The 19,126-nt window shown below is 42.5% G+C and overlaps 1 protein-coding gene across 1 annotated transcript in view; it reads left to right on the forward strand.

The window, feature by feature from the left end:
* The first annotated feature begins 577 nt into the window (after window positions 1-577).
* Window positions 578-19,126, forward strand: part of TMED10 (transmembrane p24 trafficking protein 10) — a 40,720-nt gene continuing 22,171 nt past the window's right edge. Inside the window, exon 1 of the mRNA XM_059373714.1 lies at window positions 578-878. Within this exon, the coding sequence (XP_059229697.1) occupies window positions 654-878 (225 nt within the window). The 5' untranslated portion in view covers window positions 578-653. The remainder of the gene's footprint in view (window positions 879-19,126) is intronic.

The following is a 19,126-nucleotide window of genomic DNA, read 5'->3' on the forward strand; positions in this document are numbered from 1 at the left end:
GCACGTTCAGAAAGCCGTTACTCCAATCCAAATACTCTGTTCAAGTGCATTCAGGATGCCACCCAGCTCACATCCAACACGTAACCCGTACACCTAATCTGAGATACTGGCCGCTGGCCTAATAGCCAAATTGGAGTCTTTCCGCTCAGCCTCTTAAACTTTTTTCTTCTTAAGTGCTTCACGTCCCAGCCGTCACGGAGGCTGCAAGGTGCTTGGACTGCACATCCGCCTCCGCCGGGAGCGTCTCGGCGGCCGGTGGGTGGGCCCTACGAAGGCCTTGTGGCTGCTTCCTATTGGGGCATGGTTGCTATGGTAGCGCCGACTTTAAAACTCGCGGTTACTACTTCCGGAAGCTAAAGGAGAATTACTTCCAGGGCTGCCCATACTTGTTATGGCAGACTGAGCAGTCGCTAAGCTCAACAAAAATGAAACTTGTGCAGTCGACAGCTGGGAAATCTTACTTAACCACATTGACTTGTGGATACTACGTGGTGTCGTATCCTTTCTTCCCTTTCAAAAGACTTATCCTGCGGTCCTCGTCTATTTGCCAGTCTCCAAAATGGCGCCCACGGCATTAGGTCAGAGGTGAATCACGTGGGCCCTCCCGGTTCCGGCGCGGTAGAGGCCCGAGGCAGTGAGCAGTCTCCGGCACCATGTCGGGTTTGTCCGGCCCACCAGCTCAGCGTGGCTCTTGCCCGTTAGCACTGCTGCTCTTACTCCTGCTTGGCCCCAGCTCGGTGTTCGCCATTTCCTTCCATCTGCCCGTTAACTCCCGCAAGTGCCTCCGCGAGGAGATCCACAAGGACCTGCTGGTGACGGGCGCGTACGAGATCACCGACCAGTCTGGGGGCGCTGGCGGCCTGCGTACCCACCTCAAGGTGCGGCAGTGGGCGGCGCGGGGAGGGAAGACCGTAGGCGTCGACGAGGGGAGGCTGGGGATGGGGACAGGAGCCGGCGGGCGGAGGCCTCGAGCGCGGCCTGGCCTCCCCGAAGCACGAAGGGTGCACTGTCGACACCGCCCCCTCACCCCGCTGGTTGGCGTTCGCGGGGCGGGGCCGGGCGCCAATGCCAGGGAACCCTTGGAAGGACCGCGAGGCCTTGGCGGATGTGGTGACAGCTGCGCTGCGGCGGCCTCAACTTTGGGTCGTGGTCCGGGTCCTGTACGAGTTTCGGTCTTAAGTATCTTGAACTGTGACTTGTTTCTCCAAAGAAGTCTCTGGGCGTTGAGTATTTGTGGGTATCTTCAGACAGACCAATATCTGCAGGAAAATCGTGGAGACACTGAAGCTTACTGTGAATTAAAAACCCTGATTTTATTGAGTGGTGGCTGTGTGTCAGGTTCTGTGCCCCTTTATACGCGATACCATTTAGTTCGTACTCTGCCCTATGAAGTGGGTACCCTTGGCCTCATATTACACGTGAGCAAACAGGCTCAGAGAGATGATGTCAGAGCTGGAATTCTTAGTTTGGGAGTTAAGTAAGGGGAAAGAAAAGTACTGCAGTCTTAGACTCTCCTTATTTGTGATTCCTGTGCTTGTTTAGAGTCGATCGCAAAATGGTCTCAGTCTAATACTTATTTCTTGGTACCCCAGAGTCTGGATTTGGCCAATTTTTATGTAAATTTCAGCAATACTCTTGGATGGTGATATCTACTATTATAATGCCAGTTTGGTCCTGTTTTGCTATTAGGATCACCAGCCCGATCTTTGAAACATTAATATGATTTTAGTCAAGATTTAATTGTGCTTTATTTACTCGCAATAAGCGTTTTGTTTTGTTTAACAAAAGGGGTCTTTAAATAGGAAGAAACATTTTCGTTTTTAGTAGAGCTTTGGATGTAATAAGACTGTTATTTTTGTTTAAGGTGTTGGAACCCAGTAGTGGTAATAAATGCAATTTATTTATACTTTATTTGGGAGATATAAACTGTTTTTAGGGGCGTTACTCAGTGACCCTTTGTTTTATTCTCTTCAGGTACCAAACTTCTGTCTGGCCAAGAAAGCTGTGATTGTATAATTTTAGAGACTTAAATACAACGTTTTGCTGCCAGCTCCTGGAAGGATACAGTGCATAGAATAAGAGAATTTGAGCAATGAGGCAGACATTACTCTCATCTCCAGTGTTGCCCCTCTGATTTGTATTTCTTTTTTTTTTTTTTTCAAGATTGATTGATTGATTGATTTGACAGAGAACACAAGTAGGCAGAGAGGCAGGCAGAGAGAAAGGGGGAAGCAGGCTCCCTGCTGACCAGAGAGCCTGATGCGGGGCTAGATCCCAGGACCCTGGGATCATGACCTGAGTCGAAGGCAGAGGCTTTAACCCACTGAGCCACCCAGGTGCCCCTGGTTTGTATTTCTAATTTGAAACCCTTCAGTGGCTCACTGTTGCTCATCTGATAAAGTTTAAATTTCCCAGCATGCTCTGTAGTACTCCCTGTGATCTGTATCTGAAGCTTTGTCGCTCTCCATCTTCTGTTGTAGCTATTTTGCTTTATCTATCTTATTTAACTGTTAGTATCCTGGGGGAAGGAATTATTTTCATGTTCATATTTTCCAGAATATCAGGCATATGGCCTTGCTACTAGTGAGCACTTATACAGGATAATGTTGCTTTGTGGCTTCATAGGAATTACATCTGTCTCCAGGGTTGTTGGGGAGACCTCAGTAGCAGGAATCTGTACATCTACACACTAGCATTTTGCTATCACTCATTTGCCGTCCCCATGTCTGCTCTGTTCTCTTGCTTCTAGCCAGCTTAATTGAACTACTCCTGGGGTCCTAAACCCAAATGCCAAGTAGTCCATCTAAATTAATGAATTTGGCCAGGCATGTTTAAAACCAGCAACGATAAATGGGGGATAACTGGGAGCAGTAGTAATAGTTAATTTGGAGTAACCAGTACTAATCTCTTGATGTAGGCCTTACTGGCATGTTTAATTTTTCATACAAAGTCAGAAATCCAGATTTTGATGTGAAAGCTCCTGATTTTTTTAAAAAAGATTTTATTTATTTATTTGACAGAGAGATCACAAGCAGGCAGAGAGGCAGGCAGAGAGAGGGGGGGAAGCAGGCTCTCTGCTGAGCAGAGAGCCCGATGCGGGGCTCCATGCCAGGACCCTGAGATCATGACCTGAGCTGAAGGCCTGCTTAACCCACTGAGCCACCCAGGTGCCCTGAAAGCTCCTGATTTTTAAATATCACTAATTCAGATTAGCTTTGGCATTGGTTTGTTTGCAAATTTTTTTTTCTTTTCTTTCCTTCTTTTTTTTTTTTTTTAAAGTAGGGTGCCTTGCCAATGTGGGGCTTCAACTCAAAACCTTGAGATCAAGGGTCGCATGCTCTACTGACTGAGCCATCCCGGCGACCCTGGTTTGTTTGCAGCTTTGTAGAAAAGAGTATGGTCAGCCCACTATTGTAAGTGCAGTACCCAGATTTAGTAATTATCAGGATGTTGCCACACTTTTTTCATCGAAACTGCCTCTCCCTTCACATTTTATGCTGAATTGTTCTAAACTAAGTCCCAGATAGCATGGTATTTCAATCTTGCATACTTCAGCATGAATCTCTTTAAAAATATGAACATAATCACAGTGTTAATGTGGCTATAACCACACCTTGCAAAACTAACAGTAATGCTGATAGTACACTCAATTCATATTCAGGTTTCTCCACTTGTCTCAGAAATACATTTTTAAATTAATTTGTTGTATCTCTCAGGTCTCTCCCAATTTAGAGCAATTCACTCGCCCTCCTTCCTTTTTTTTATTCTTGCAGTTGTATTGTTAGAGTCAGTTGTCTTTAAAGAATGTCCTGTGTTGTGGATATGTCTATTTACTTCCTTGAGGTATCATTTCAACACTTCCCCATATTTCCTGTAAACGGAATCAGCCATAAAGATGTAATTAGATTCAGGTTTATCTTTTGGGTGAGAGTATGTGGTATCGTGGCAGAGGACGGTACTTTTCATGCCTCTTAGTGCTAAGATTGATCAGTGGGTTCACGTGTGTAGTAGTAGCCTACTGCTGCTGTAACAAATTATGACAAACTCAGTAACATAAAACAAGAAGTATATATATTATAGTTCTGGAAGTCAGAAGTCCAAAATCAAGGTGTCAGCAAGGCAGTGTTGTTTCTGAAGACTCTAGGGGAGAATCTGTTTCCTTGCCTTTTCCAGTGTCTAGAGACCACGTGCATTCTTTAGTTGGTGACCCCTTCCTGCATCCTGAAAGCCTGTAATTAGTATCTCTAAATCTTTTTCTCTTTCTCTCCCCTCCCTCTCTCTTCTGCCTCTCTTTCCGGTATAAGCACCCTGTGATAATCTCCTTAACTCAGCCTCTAATCACTCTTGCAAAACCTCTTTTGCCATGTAATACAACATTCACAGGTTCTAAGGATTAGGATGTGGACATCTTTGGGGAGGTGGATATTATTCTACTACCTACCAAGGTGGTAACAGCTCAGAGCCTCCCTTGTAAAGCTTCTCAATCTTTTACTTATCGGTCCATTGATAACTGCTGTGAGAATTTATTGTTTCATTAAGGTTGTGTAACAATGATTTTTCTAATTTTGTTATTCCTTCCATATTTATTAGTTGGAATTATTTTTTTTCCTTTCTAAGGATTTTATTTGTTTATTTGAGAGAGAGCACACACTTGATGGGTGGAGACAGGAAGAAGCAGACTCCCCACTGAGCAGGGATTGAGGCTCAATCCCAGGACCTGGAGATCATGACCTGAGCTGAACGAAGGCAAATACTTAATCAACTGAGCCACCCAGACACCTGTTAGCTGGAATTATTCTTAAAGAATTCATCAGTTTTTTTAAAAGGATTTATTTATTGAGAGTGAGAGCGAGCACGTGTATAGGACAAGCAGAGAGAGGGAGAGAGAACCCCAAGCAGACACCTGGCTAAGCATGGAGCCTGACACAGGTCTTGATCCCAGGACCCAAGATCATGACCTGAGCCAAAATGAAGAGTCAGATGCTCAATCTACTGAGCTACCCAGACTCCCCAAGAATTCATCAATCCTTTTTTTAAGATTTTATTTATTTATTTGAGGGAGAGAGAGACACACACAGTGAGAGAAGGAACACAAGCAGGGGGAGTGGGAGAGGGAGAAGCAGGCCTCCTGCTGAGCAGGGAGCCCGATGCAGGTTTTGATCCCAGGAACTCAGGACCATGACCCAAACCAAAAGCAGATGCCTAGGGACTCAGCCACTCAGGCACCACAGGAATTCATCAGTTTTTAAGACCATTTGGTTACCCTAAAATTTATAGGATAAACACAGAATTCATTCCTTATTGACAGTTTTTGTTGCCCTTGTCATTTCCAATGTAGTTGGAAGAAGGTGTTTTTTGTTTGTTTTAAGATTTACTTAATTTATGTTGGAGAGCAAACAGGGACAAGGGCAGAGGGAGAGCAGCAGACTCTCCAGTGAGCACAAAACGCCGCACATGGCATGATCTCCAGATCCTGAGATCATGACATCAAGAGTTGGACAGTCAACTGTCTGAGCCCCAGGTCTTTATTTTATTTTGTTTTATTTTATTTTAAGTATTACACTGAAACCGTTTTTTGTTATCATTTCTGTTTTTAGAGTTACTGTTTTTATCAGTTGCATTGTTTCTTTATACTCAGGTGTCCCTTTGACTCTCGTATCCTTTTGACAACAGCCCCATTAGATTTTGATAGCTTCCCTGTTTTGTGGAACAAGGTATCATAGGCCCATCTTTTGTTTTTCCAGCCTCTGACCTGGATGCAGTTACTGCTTCAAGGAGTTCAGGTCCATTCTGTGGGGAATAGTATTTTAAAGAACACAAGCTGGGTGTCATTTAACAAAATTTAATATTGTGTGCAGGCCACAGAACACTTTTGTGGGCTTGATCCAGTTCCTCATCATAGTTTGCAACCTTTTTTCATAGCATCGCTTCACCTTCTCTTAACTTTTGACCACTCATGTTCCAAACTCTGCTCAAGGATTCTCTTTGTGCATCATTTCTGCTTCTGAAGTACACCTCTTGAGTGAGAGAATCTGATTGGTTTAACTCTTTTTATATGCCAGGCCACATTCTAGGTTTCTTACAGCCTATTGATGTCTTCTCTTGGGTCATTGTGACTGTTGGTTCAGGCAGCATTTGAGTTAAGGTTAAGGGTGGGCGGGGGGCGGGGGGTGCGCCTGGGTGGCCGGTGTGTTGGGCCTCTGCCTTCAGCTCAGGTCGTGATCTCAGGGTCCTGGGATTGAACCCCCCATCGGGCTCTGCACAGTGGGGAGCCTGCTTCCTCCTCTCTCTCTCTGCCTGCCTCTCTGCCTACTTGTGATCTCTCTCTCTCTGTGTTGAATGAATAAATAAAAATCTTTAAAAAAAAAAAAAAGAGGGGCGAGGCTTTCTGAAGTGCAAAACCTGGGCAGCTGGGCTTGATGTTTCGTTGTTGCTCTGAATGAGGCAGGCTCTCTCATAAGGATTTTTGTGAATGTAGTTGATCAGAGACTATGTCTCATCACTGAATGCCTATTACAGTGCCTGGCACATAGTACATAGTAGGACTTCACATAAAGGGTTAATGAACAAATGAATTAGCAGTGTCCTGCCCTTATCTCTTAATTTTTTTTCTCCTCTTTCTTCCTCTTCACTTCTTTTCTCCCACTCCTAACTCTCACCATACTGAACCCTGTGCAGTTCCTTGAATACAGTGTTCTCTTAATATGTACTGGCATTTGCCTGTTCACCCTCCAATGTATTTCCATTATAACCTGTTTGACATGGCACTTTGGATGTAGTATGGCACTTACTTTGTGAAGTCTTTAATATCTCATTCATCTTTGTGTCTTAAATTTAATGTACTATGTATTCATTGTTGTGCAACTGATTTAAATATATTAGTCGTATTAAATAGAAGTAGAGTGGAAAGAACCTGGATCTGGAGTCAGACAGATTTGAGTTCAAATCTCAGCAGCTTCACCACTTAAAGAGTGTACGGTCTTGGGGTGCCTGAGTGGCTCAGTGTGGCTCAGTGAGTTAAAGCCTCTGCCTTCAGCTCAGGTCATATCTCAGGGTCCTGGGATCGAGCCATGCATCGGATTCTCTGCTTGGTGGGGAGCCTGCTTCCCCCGCTCCGCCTGCCTTGCCTCTCTGCCTACTTGTGATATGTCTCTCTGTCAAATAAATAAATAAATAAAATCTTAAAAAAAAAAAAAAGAAAAGGGTGTATGGTCTTGAGGGAATTAACTCTTCTCCTTGGGTCTCTGATCTGTAAGATGAGGATGATAGATCTCATAGAATTGTTGGAAGGATGATTGAGGTGGTTCTTTATTATTCAGGGGATGGGTCGTATATACTGGTACTCTTGTTTCTTCTCTACTGAATGAAAATTGAATTGCTAATCTGACTCCCCTGTTTTATGTCATTGCAGTAACTTGATAAAGTATATTATAATGAGAAGACTTCTGTGGATTTTGTTTGTGATTCTCCTATTCATACAATAAATATTTTAATGTTTAGTATATGTCAGACCTAAGTGGGGAAATGGGGATGAACAGCAGACAAGGCCCTTGAGTTCTACTGACGAACGACAGCAAGTTCAAAAAATACACACAATTGCAGGTAGCAGTAAGGAGAGTAAAGAAGAATCAAATAGTAGCAGGTGGGGAGTGACTGAAGGGTAAAAAGTATTTGAGTGGTCAGGGAAGGCCTTTCTGAACAGGGCTATTGGAACAGAGAAATGGATTGAAATGATGGGTGGGACTCTACTGCTAAGATTTCTGGCCTATAAAATGTGTTTTGTGTTGACATTTGCACTGAATTTTTCCCATATCACCCTTCCCTGTTCTTTTCACAAAGTGAGGCTAACTGAGGCTAAGTAGTATCAGATTTAAAGACTGCCTCACGGGGACGCCTGGGTGGCTCAGTTGGTTAAGCAGCTGCTTTCGGCTCAGGTCATGATCCCAGCGTCCTGGGATCGAGTCCCATATCGGGCTCCTTGCTCCGCAGGGAGCCTGCTTCTCCGTCTGACTCTGCCTTCCACTCTGTCTGCCTGTGCTCGCTCTCGCTCGCTTTCTCTGACAAAAAAATAAAATCTTAAAAAAAAAAAAAAAAAAAAAAAAAAGACTGCCTCACGAAATTGAAGCAGGAAGTACTGACTCATCATTGACTCATCATTTATAGTGAATGTATAAATTTTCTTCATTGGTTCAGGTCCATAAAAAATCTGTTGTAGGGACTCAGAATCTCAACTCTGTTGATTTTTTAATTGAAAACCATATTTTTATCAAGACTAGATGATACTGTAATAGTTTAATAAGCTCCAGTACCATTTATTAGTTAGAATGCTTGTTAATAGAGGAAATTGGAGGGTGAATGAGTTTTAGGGGATGAATTGGGTTGTTGCCTAAGGGCGATTTATACTTTAGAAATAGATTACAGAGAGAGAAAAGCAGTTGTCTGCAGTTGTCCTAATCATCATCCAAAAGGGAAGAAAAGCTTAATGGTAATAACTGAAATGATTTATGCTTTTTCGGCTTCTTCCAAATAGTCTGATCAGTCTGACTTTTTTTCACTGTTGTTTTCCAAGAGTGCTACTGCTAATAAACAATTCATTTTGGTAAATGCAGTCATTTTTCACTGGATGTGTGCCACTCTCTCTCAACTAGCTGCTAGAAAGCCAAACACATCACTTGAAGAGCTCAGCCTTGAGTCATAGGCATGTCTCAGTTTAAGCCTAAAAATTATCAAGGTGCATCTTGGCAGCTGGGAAACCATTGGCTTTTAACTTTTTTTTGCCCACTGAAAGCTGTGGAAGCATTGTGTGTGTGCACATGTGTGTATACACATATGCATATATATGCTGTAGTTTTGAGATTCTTTTATTTACAATAGTTACTTCATTTTATTACTGACATCTGTAGTAAGGGCTAATCTTTTTCTGTTGGGAAGAATCTTTCAAATTGACGTTTGATGTGACTATTGTCCTAGGTTAGAAACGGTTCAATAAATAGGTGGTTTAATACAGAAGGGTAATTGATACATTAGCATTTAATAGTATTAAAAGCTAGTTTATTTTTGTATCATATACAAGATTTCTGACTTTGTGTTTCCTTCTCTGTAAAAGTTAAACAGTATGCTACTTCATTTAAATCTCTCTTATTAGGTGAATGGTTGTCTGCAGCCTTCTGTTTTGAACTGATGCAGAGAAAAGGGCTGCTTAGAAGTTGAAATTGCTATGCCATGTCTTTATGATGGCTTCTGAAGACTGAGCCTAGTTTCTAGGAAAATGGAACAGATTTATGAAGGTAATCTAGCAGAGTACAATTACTTCTCTACTGTCCTCGCGTGAATTGCTGACTGGCAGTTGATCTGAGCCATTGCCCCCATATGCATGCTCAGCCCGGCAGTCTGGACAGTAGAGCCCTCTGTGAAGTCAGCTAGCTGGCCACAGACCAGAATCTGGACTCCCAAACAAGCCTCTTACTTGAGGGAGGTTGATGTCATCTGCTTTATCCTGTGCCCCCAACCTCATTGTTCAACGTAACGTGTGGGAAATCAAGGGACTAGTTGTTAAGAAAGAACAAGGCTTTGTTTGTGCCTAAAAGGGTCACGCTGGAGGTTTTTACCGTAAATAACTTTGGAACAGTATGAAAAAAAACATTTGATCTGGCTTCACCCCCGCAGTAGTATTGTTAGGGCAGCAACTGGTCTTTCGTTCTCATTCCCCTCCCTTCCTCCCTCTCTTTCTTCCTTTCTTCCTCTCAACTCCCCCTCCTCCCCTCACCCAGTCAAGCATGACGTTTTGCCTGTGTTGAGTTAATATAGCAAATGTTGATGGGAGCAGGAGGAGAGCTTCTATCCATTATCATACCCAGTGCTGGAAATTTTCCATTTCTAATTTTTAACACTACTTCTTCTTCCTTTTTTAAAGGATCCTTTTTGGGATGTCTGGGTGGCTCAGTTGGTTAAGTATCTGCTTTCCACTCAGGTCATGGTCCCAGGGTTTTGGGGTCAAGTCCCGCATTGGGCTCCTTGCTCAGCTGGAAGCCTGCTTCTCCCTCTGCCTGCCGCTCCCCCTGCTTGGGCTCTCTCTCTCTCTGACAAATAAATGCATTTAAAAATCTTCAAAACAAAAAAAAAGACAGATTTTATTTATTCATTTATTTTAGAGGGGGGGCAGATGGAGAGAGAGAATCTCAGGCAGACTCCCCATTGAGTGTGGATCCTGACGTAGCTCAGTCTCAGGACCCTGAGATCAAAACCAGAGCCAAAACCAAGAGTCAGATGCTGAATCTACTGAGCCACCCAGGTGCCCCAAGTTTCATCACTTTGACAAGCCTCCTCCAGCAGTACTTCTGTGCTGTGCTGTGTTGTGTTAGAAATTGGAAAGAATTTAGTGTTGCTAAATGCTGCTTGTAGCCTAAGTTTGACTTTGTTCTGCGAAGAATATACATGTGATCCTTCGCTTTAAGGAATGCAAGTGGTAGACTTGGTTGGTACTTGCTGTTGTTTGAAAGATTAGGGTAAATTAATTTTATGCCCATTATATATAGCTTCTAGGTCATCAGTTACTTGTGTTCTTCAAGTTAGAAAACAGTGGTGACATGTGGTAGCTTACCTTTCTTGTGATGATGTGAGATGATGAAATGTCTGTGTGATGAGAAGGAGTGAGGTGAATGATGTAGACATTGTAAAGTAGTATTAGGCCACTGCTGATCTTCTGAACACATCTGCTTCCATACCACAGTGGACTGCAGGTGACTGGAACCACAGAAAGCGAAACCAAGGATATGGGGAGACTGCTGTACCATTTTTCTAGTCTAAAACTACAGCATCTTCAATGATTTGGTCTTCTTTCTCATTTTTTATGTCTTAGGGTAATAGACCCCATGGCTCAAGATTCACCCGTGAACTTTTTTACCAGTAGAAGGATATAGGCCTACCACCCCTAATCATGCACATGTAACACTCTCCCCTCCCCCCCTCCCCTCCAGTGTTGGGTCCTTCATGTAGTTTATTATTTATCAGGTTAAAAAGCATATGCAGGAAATGCTGGGGTCCTCCTGTGTTTCTTACTACCCCTTGTTAGCAGCTAGAAGTTGTCATGGAACACCTGCTTGGTTGGACATTTTGTATCCCTTCAGTTTCTAAATCTTGCTCCTGCTTCCTTGAGAATTTACCTTTCTGTCTTCTGTTTCTGTGCGGTAACCATTTGGCTCTAACCATCCCTGGTTTTAGTCATTATAGTGTATTTAATGTAGTTTTTGGTTGGAAGTATGGTTAGTGACCTAAATGTTTATGGAGTTCTGAGTTGTTACTAACAAGCAGTTATCAAAATAGTGCCAATGGCCGTGATGATAATAGTAACACTTACTGAGTGCTTGCCATGTGCCAGACACCATTCCAGGTGCTTTTAACCTGTATTAAATTCAGTCCTCACAGTAACCTCAAAAAGTGTATGCGATTGTCCTGATAAGGAATATGCCCAAAACTTTACAACTAGTAAGTGACACAGTTGTGATTTGAACACAAACCTGGGATCTGACTCTAGAACATTCAATCTCTTGTGCTGTGCTGTCTCTCAAAGGGAGAAGAGGATAGGTGTTTCTGTTTCATTTTTATCAGGGTACAGGCTGCTACAAGGGACCTGAGTTAGTCATTCCAGAGCTTCAGAGGTCGATAGTTACCCTGAAAATAATATGTACACTTTGTATACTCAGATGTTCTACCACAGACTGATTGTAAACCTGAGGAAGACAGAGTGCAAGGAGGAGCCTATTTGAAGGAAATTACATCTTCAGATTTTCACCAGTTACACCAAAACTGTGAGCTGATTGACCTCTGCTGCTGTGGTAGCCCCCTTGGAAATGAAGTGGTTTTGTTTGTTGTTTATTTTCTAGCATTTTCTTGGACTGGTGGGGTATGGAGCTGATTGAGTGAGTGAAAGTAATGTGTGACCTGTGCCAGTACAAAGACAGACTTGCCACTTTCCCCATGCATTATATGTTATTTTACAGGAATAAGTATAGGTTTTGTCTGAAGTAACTTTGTATATATCTCAAAAAAGTTTGTGAAAATATTTGATGCGGGGTGCCTGGGTGGCTCAGTCTTTTAAGCATCCAACTCAATTTTTGTTCAGGTCATGGTCTCAGGGTCATAGGATTATCGGGCTCTGCTCACTGTGGAGTCTGCTGGAGATTCTCTCTCTCCCTCTCCCTTTGTCCCTCCTGCTGCTTGCATGTGCTATAAATAAATAAATATATTTTTTTTAAGAAACCACTGTAATTTTAAAAAAAGTTGCTTGATGCTTTCTTGGCTCTGAGTAGGCTGTAAATTTCTTCTCTTTCTTTTTTTTTTTGTAATTTTATTTTATTTTATTTTTCTAGTGTTCCAGGATTCATTGTTTATGCACCACACCCAGTGCTCCATGCAATACATGCCCTCCTTAATACCCACCACTGGCTCACCCAACCCCTGACCTCCCCCAAAACCCCCAGTTTGTTTCTCAACAGTCCACAGTCTCTCATGGTTCGTCTCCCCCTCCATTTTCCCCCACTCACTTCTCTCCAACTCCGTGTTATTCCTTGTGCTCCACAAGTAAGTGAAACCATATGATAATTGACTCTCTCTGCTTGACTTATTTCAGCATAATCTCCTCCTGTCCCATCCATGTTTATAGAAAGTTGGGTATTCATCCTTTCTGATGGCTATATAATATTCCATTGTATATATATACCATATCTTCTTCATCCATTTGTCTGTTGAAAGGCATCTTGGCTCTTTCCACAGTTTGGCGACCGTGGCCGTTGTAGCTGTGAACATTGGGGTACAGATGGCCCTTCTTTTCACTACATCTGTATCTTTGGGGTAAATACCCAGTGGTGCAATTGTAGGGTCATGCAATTGCAGGCTCCTAGGGTAGCTCTATTTTTAATTTCTTAAGAAATCTCCACACCATTTTCTAAAGTGGCTGCACTTTTGCAGTAGATTTCTTGAGACTCTGGAGAGATGTGCGTATATATGCATTTGATTTCATCTTTCTGAATAGCATTTTTTTTTTAAGATTTTGTTTATTCATTTGACAGAGAGAGATCACAAGTAGGCAGACAGGCCGGCAGAGAGAGAGGAAGGGAAGCAGGCTCCCTGCTGAGCAGAGAGCCGGATGTGGAGTCGATCCCAGGACCCTGAGATCATGACCTGAGCCGAAGGCAGCAGCTTAACCCACTGAGCCACCCAGGCGCCCCTGAATAGTATTTTTTAAACAAATTTTTAATTTCAGGAGTTTTAGATTTGCAGAAAAACTGAAGATGGTCTAGCTGCCATATTCCCCACAGCCAGTTTTCCCTGCTGTTAATATCTTTACTTTAGTTGGGTATATTTGTCACAGTGAATGAGCTAGTATTGGTACATTACTATTGACTAAAGTCCATATTTATTTAGATTTCCTTAGTTTTACTTAATGACCTTTTTTCTGTTCCAGGATCCCATCCAGGATATAATATATTTAGTCATGTCTCTTTGGACTCCTCTAGATTATGGCAGTTTCTCAGATTTTCTTGCTTTTGACAACCCTTTGAGTTTATATTGGTCAAGTAATTTTGTAGGATGTCTGTCTGTTGGGATTTGTCTGATGTTTTCTTTTTTTTCTTTTTTAAAAGATTTTATTTATTTATTTATTTATTTGACAGAAAGAGAGAGAGAGATCACAAGGAGGCAGAGAGGCAGGCAGAGAGAGGGGGAAGCTGCTGAGCAGAGAGCCCAGTGTGGGGCTTGATCCCAGGACCCTGAGATCACGACCTGAGCCGAAGGCAGAGGCTTAACCCACTGAGCCACCCAGGCACCCCTGTCTGATGTTTTCTTCATGACAAAATTGGGATTATGGGTTTTGGGGAAGAAGCCTGCAGAAGTAAAGTGCCATTTTCATTACATCGTATTAAGGGAGCATACTGTCAACATGATTTATCATTTTTACTGTTGACCTTGATCATCTGGCTGAGGTAGTGTTGGTTAGGTTTTTCCACTGGAAAGTTACTTTTGTCCCCTCTGGAAGGAAATCACCGTGTGCAGCCCACAGTTCGAGAGTGAGGAGGTTTGCTCAATTGCAGTCTTCTTGAGAGTGCTGTTTTCTACATAAATTACTTGAATTTTCTGTGTGGAGATTTGTTCTCCTGTCTTAATCCTTTATATCAGTATGGACTTGTGGATGTCTATTTTCTACTTACACTTTGGATTACAGACAAATACTACATTTTGTTGCTCAGATTCTTTCAGCTTTGGCTATTGGGAGCTCCTTCGTTTGGCCTCTGTGTCCCTTTGACATACCTTCATTCTGTTTTTTTTTGTTTTGGTTTAAACTTTTTATTCATTTATTTGCCACAGAGAGAGAGATCACAAGTAGGCAAGGAGGCAGGCAGAGAGAAGGGGAGAAGCAGGCTCTCCGCTGAGGAGAGCCCGATGAGGGGCTCGATCCCAGGACCATGAGATCATAACCTAAGCTGAAGGCAGAGGCCTAACCCACTGAGCCACCTAGGCACCCCTTTGTTTTGTTTTTGAATGCATCCTTAATCTCTGGCACTACAAAATGCATCAGGCTCATCTTGTGTAACTTTCTGCCCCAGTTCTAGGATCAGCCATTTCTCCAAGAATCCCTGGTTCCTTTTATTGGGGAATGGTATTAGAAATTGAGATCTGGGTAGATAATAGTATTTTTAAGACCTTTCTTCCTAACCCCCCCCCCCTTTTTTAAAAGATTTTGTTTATTTATTTGACAGACAGAGATTACATGTAGGCAGAGAGGCAGGCAGAGAGAGAGGAGGAAGTAGGCTCCCTACTGAGCAGAGAGCCCAATGCGGGGCTCGATCCCAGGACCCTGAGATCATGACCTGAGCTGAAGGCAGAGGCTTAACCCATGTGCCACCCAGGCGGCCCCCCGCCTTTTTTTTTAACACACTTGCAAATTCAGCAAGTGGCCAAAAGTAGTCCCAGCCTTCTTGGAACTTTAGTAAGTCTGGATTCTGTGAGCAGTAAGGAGGGAGGTGGGATGGGGAGAGAGATGGTGCTGAAGGGCAGAGAATCGGGGCACTGGAGCTCTTGTCTAGATCCTTCAGGTCCCACATCTGCATTAGGTCACGCACATCATTGTAGAGGAGCACAGAAAACACTCATTCTACTGTCTTTGTATTGTTAGCAAGGCCACGGTTATTTGGAGAGTCTGATATTGGGTACAGTCCTTTTACAAGGACCTTCTCGATACATTGTTCTTCGTGTCTAGCCTAGTTCCAGGAAAATTATCTCTGAAGATAAATTTGTGAGCTTTCATCAGAAAACAAATGATGTGTAACCAGCTTGGTTCTCATTGTAGTCTTTTAATGTTGGCTTCCAGAAAACTTAGAGCCAAATATATTGTGTACATATCATTTGCTTATTTCAGGTTCTTGATAGTGTACTTACTTGTTTCTTCCTCCAGGTGAACTCTGTATTCTTTTAATCCTGATTTCTTTATTTACCTAGTGTTTGGGCCTAAGCTGCTGCTGCTGCTTTTTCTTGTGGGTTTTTCTTGTTTGTTTTTTTTTTTTTTTTTTAAGATTTTATTTATTTGAGGGGTGCATGGGTGACTCAGGCACAGGTCATGATCAAGGGTCCTGTGGTCAGATCCCGTATCGGAGCTCCCTGATCAGCAGGGAGCCTGCTTCTTCCTCTCCCACTCCCCCATTTGTGTTTCCTCTCTCCCTGTCTCTGTCAAATAAATAAAAAGAAAATAAAAGATTTTATTTATTTATTTGAGAGAGAGCATGAACAGGGGAGAGGGAGATGGAAACTCCTCACTGAGCAGGGAGACGGATGTGGGACTTAGGATCATCACCTGAACCAAAGGCAGATGCTTAACTGACTGAGCCACCCAGGAGCCCTTGGCCTAAGCTTCTTAAAGATCCTTTTCAAGTAGGCAGCGTATTATCTTGACTGTTTCATAGAAGAAATGGGAGCAGGCTTTAGGAGCAGGACCTGCTCAAGAACCTGTTTTCTGGCTGGGGCCTAGAATGGTCTAAGAGAATCCAATTCGAAATGAGTTTATTTTCCCAGTGACCTGTATTTTCACTTACTTGACAGTTTCAGTGTGAGTATTCACATATTCTTGACATCAGCTACTCTGCTTATACAATTAACACTTTTTCCCTACTTACTAAGTTGTGAACTTTGGTTTGCTTTTCAGAAGGTGTTATCTAGAACAAATCTGTATTACTTCCCATTCCTTGATGTCATGTGAGCAAATTTTAATCATTTCATATTACCTTTTTTTAAATTAAGAACTTTATAATAATTATTAGAAGTGTTTATGTTTAAAGAAAAGTAAGTACTTTTTTAAGTGCTGTTACAGGATGTAAAAGTGGCAGTTATTTATCATAATACCAAAGTACGTTAGTAAAATTTAAGAAAAAAAAATAGAATCTCTTAATTCTTGAGAAATCAGATGATCTTTTAAGGTGATCTATAATTAGAACACTTTAATTAGAGGAAATTTAAAACCATCATTTCAACCTTTTAGACTTTGCCAGCTAGTCATGGGCTTGGCTCAGTTTTCTATTTCTTAATTTTAGTTACCTGCTGATTTTATGTAATTACGTTGAGGTTAGTGTATATGTTTTTTTTTTTAGATCAATGGCATGGGTCACACAGACATACACACACAGATGAGTGATTTGTCTCCTAAAAAGCTGCAAAGTTATGAACTACATGGGAAACCTACTGATTTTCAGAAAAATTCTAGGATCTCAGAATGCCCAACAGTTCTTAAAAGCCTAAACTGAAAGTTAATCTGTCATGTTGCCTGCCTGGATTTCCAGATTATCTGGATAAACAACCGTCATATAGTTGTGTCTACTGAAGGTCATAGGGAGTATGGAAATGTGAAGGCCCTTAGGGAATTGTGATCATTATCACACACTTTCAGGGAGTTAATTTCATGGTATTAAAAGGTGTAGGCAGTGATGGGTCCTTTGCCTTCAACCTCTCCTAAAGCATTTGAGGCTTTGCCCTAGGATGAATCTTTAATACATTTTCTTTCAGATGTCATAGAAAGATGTCCTCTTTCAGATGTCAGATCACCAAAGCAGGTGATTCTACCAGAATCGTAGTTACTCAGTATGATGTAGCAAGGGACAGTTTAAGCAGTTTTTACCCCTTCTGAGTACCAGAGTCTTTCAGAAAAATAAGGCTCACTTCTTAGTTTATTTTGCGGAGTGCTCAGTGGAGGATTTTGCTAATGCCTTAATAAGAGTTTTCTGTTTTGTTTTTTTTTTTTTTAAGATTTTATTTATTTATCGGGTGGGGGGAGAGCGAGCACAGGCAGACAGAATGGCAGGCAGAGGCAGAGGGAGAAGCAGGCTCCCTGCTGAGCAAGGAGCCCGATGTGGGACTTGATCCCAGGATGCCGGGATCATGACCTGAGCCGAAGGCAGCCGCTCAACCAACTGAGCCACCCAGGCGTCCCAAGAGTTTTCTGTTTTTAAAGATTTTTTATTTTTGAGTGATCTCTATAGCCAGTGTGGGGTTCAAACCCACAACCCTTAGATCAAGAGTCACACGCTCTGCTGAGTCAGCCAGATGCACCTTAATAAGACTTTCCTGGCTTAAATCTAGGCTTTTGTGTTATCTAGAGAGGCTCCTGTCCTTAAATTAGTAATTTAAACATTTTTTAAATCTATATATCTGTCTTATCTATTTGAGAGAGTACAGACACGTGCAGGAGCAGAGGGGCACAGGGAGACAGGGAGAGGGAGAGAATCCCAAGTAGGCACCCCACTAAGTGTGGAGTCCATCACGGGGCTTGATCCCACAGCCCTGAGATCATGACCTGAGCTGAAACCAAGACTTGTATGCTCAACCGATTGAGGCACCTAGGTACCCCAGGTGGATTTTTCCTAGGCTTGGTCCTTGCCTGACTTGTTGAGATGATGACATCTTTAATGACCCTTCAGAGCTGTATTCTTGATGCCGTGCCCTGCTGTCCTCCACTGGTTTCATCTACATTCAACATTTCTAATAACCTGTAAGCCTTTTCTCTGCCTTATGGATTAAATTAGGGGCGCCTAACTGGCTCCGATGATAGAGTGTATGAGATTCTTGATCTTGGGGTTGTAAGTACAAGTCCCACATTTGGTGTAGAGATTACTTAATCTTGTTAGGGGCAGGGGAAAAAAATAAAATAAAATCTTTTTTTTTTTTTTTTAAGAAATAAACTAGTGTGGTCAGCAAATCTGGAAGCCTTTTTTTTTTTTTTTTTTTTTTTTAATATTTAAATCCGAATATGCCTTGGAGAAGTTCTACATTTTCTACAACTTTATTCATAGGAGCTAAACCTAAGTTAGAGGTTTTAGATCAGCTTGAACTGTGAAAATCTGTTATTCCTGCAGTCTGTCTTTCTGAACGTCCTCTTTACTCTTAAGAATTGTTGTTACGCTTTTGGGAGCTGGGGGATGGGGATGTGTGAGTATCTGGTGGGTGAACAGATCCTGAAGAAAGGAAGAGTGACACCACACTGGTAACTACATATTACTTTGAAATTTGATCAGTTCCCAGACCTTTTGCCCTATGTGTGTGTGTTCAAGGTTCTAAAGAAGTCCTTCCTTAAGCCTTTTCTTTTAATTGATTCAGGAAAAGTATTACATGAACAAGAGGCCTTTAGGAATCTTCAGGGCTAAATATTGCCTCCCCCTTGCAGATGACGTAGTTATTGCCGGCCTCAGGGCCTCGCCCTCATGAGTGCCTGCTGACCCCTCCATGGTGGACACTGGCAGGCTGAACAGTGCAGCTTCCCACCTGAGAGGACTCTTCAGCACTCTGACTTGCACCGACCCCAAGAGTCCATCCCATTCTGTTAGTCTTTCTTGGCTTCTGTGCAGTCCATTCTTTCAGATATTCCTTTTGTGGGAAGGCAACATGAAGTGTGGGAAGAACATGGATTTTTTTTTTTTTAAGATTTTATTTATTTATTTGACAGCGATCACAAGTAGGCAGAGAGGGGCGCCTGGGTGGCTCAGTGGGTTAAAGCCTCTGCCTTCAGCTCAGGTCATGATCCCGGGGTCCTGGGATCGAGCCCCGCATCGGGCTCTCTGCTCAGTGGGGAGACTGCTTCCCTTCCTCTCTC

Source organism: Mustela nigripes, chromosome 13, assembly GCF_022355385.1.
Source record: "Mustela nigripes isolate SB6536 chromosome 13, MUSNIG.SB6536, whole genome shotgun sequence".
NCBI classification, from domain to species: domain Eukaryota; kingdom Metazoa; phylum Chordata; class Mammalia; order Carnivora; family Mustelidae; genus Mustela; species Mustela nigripes.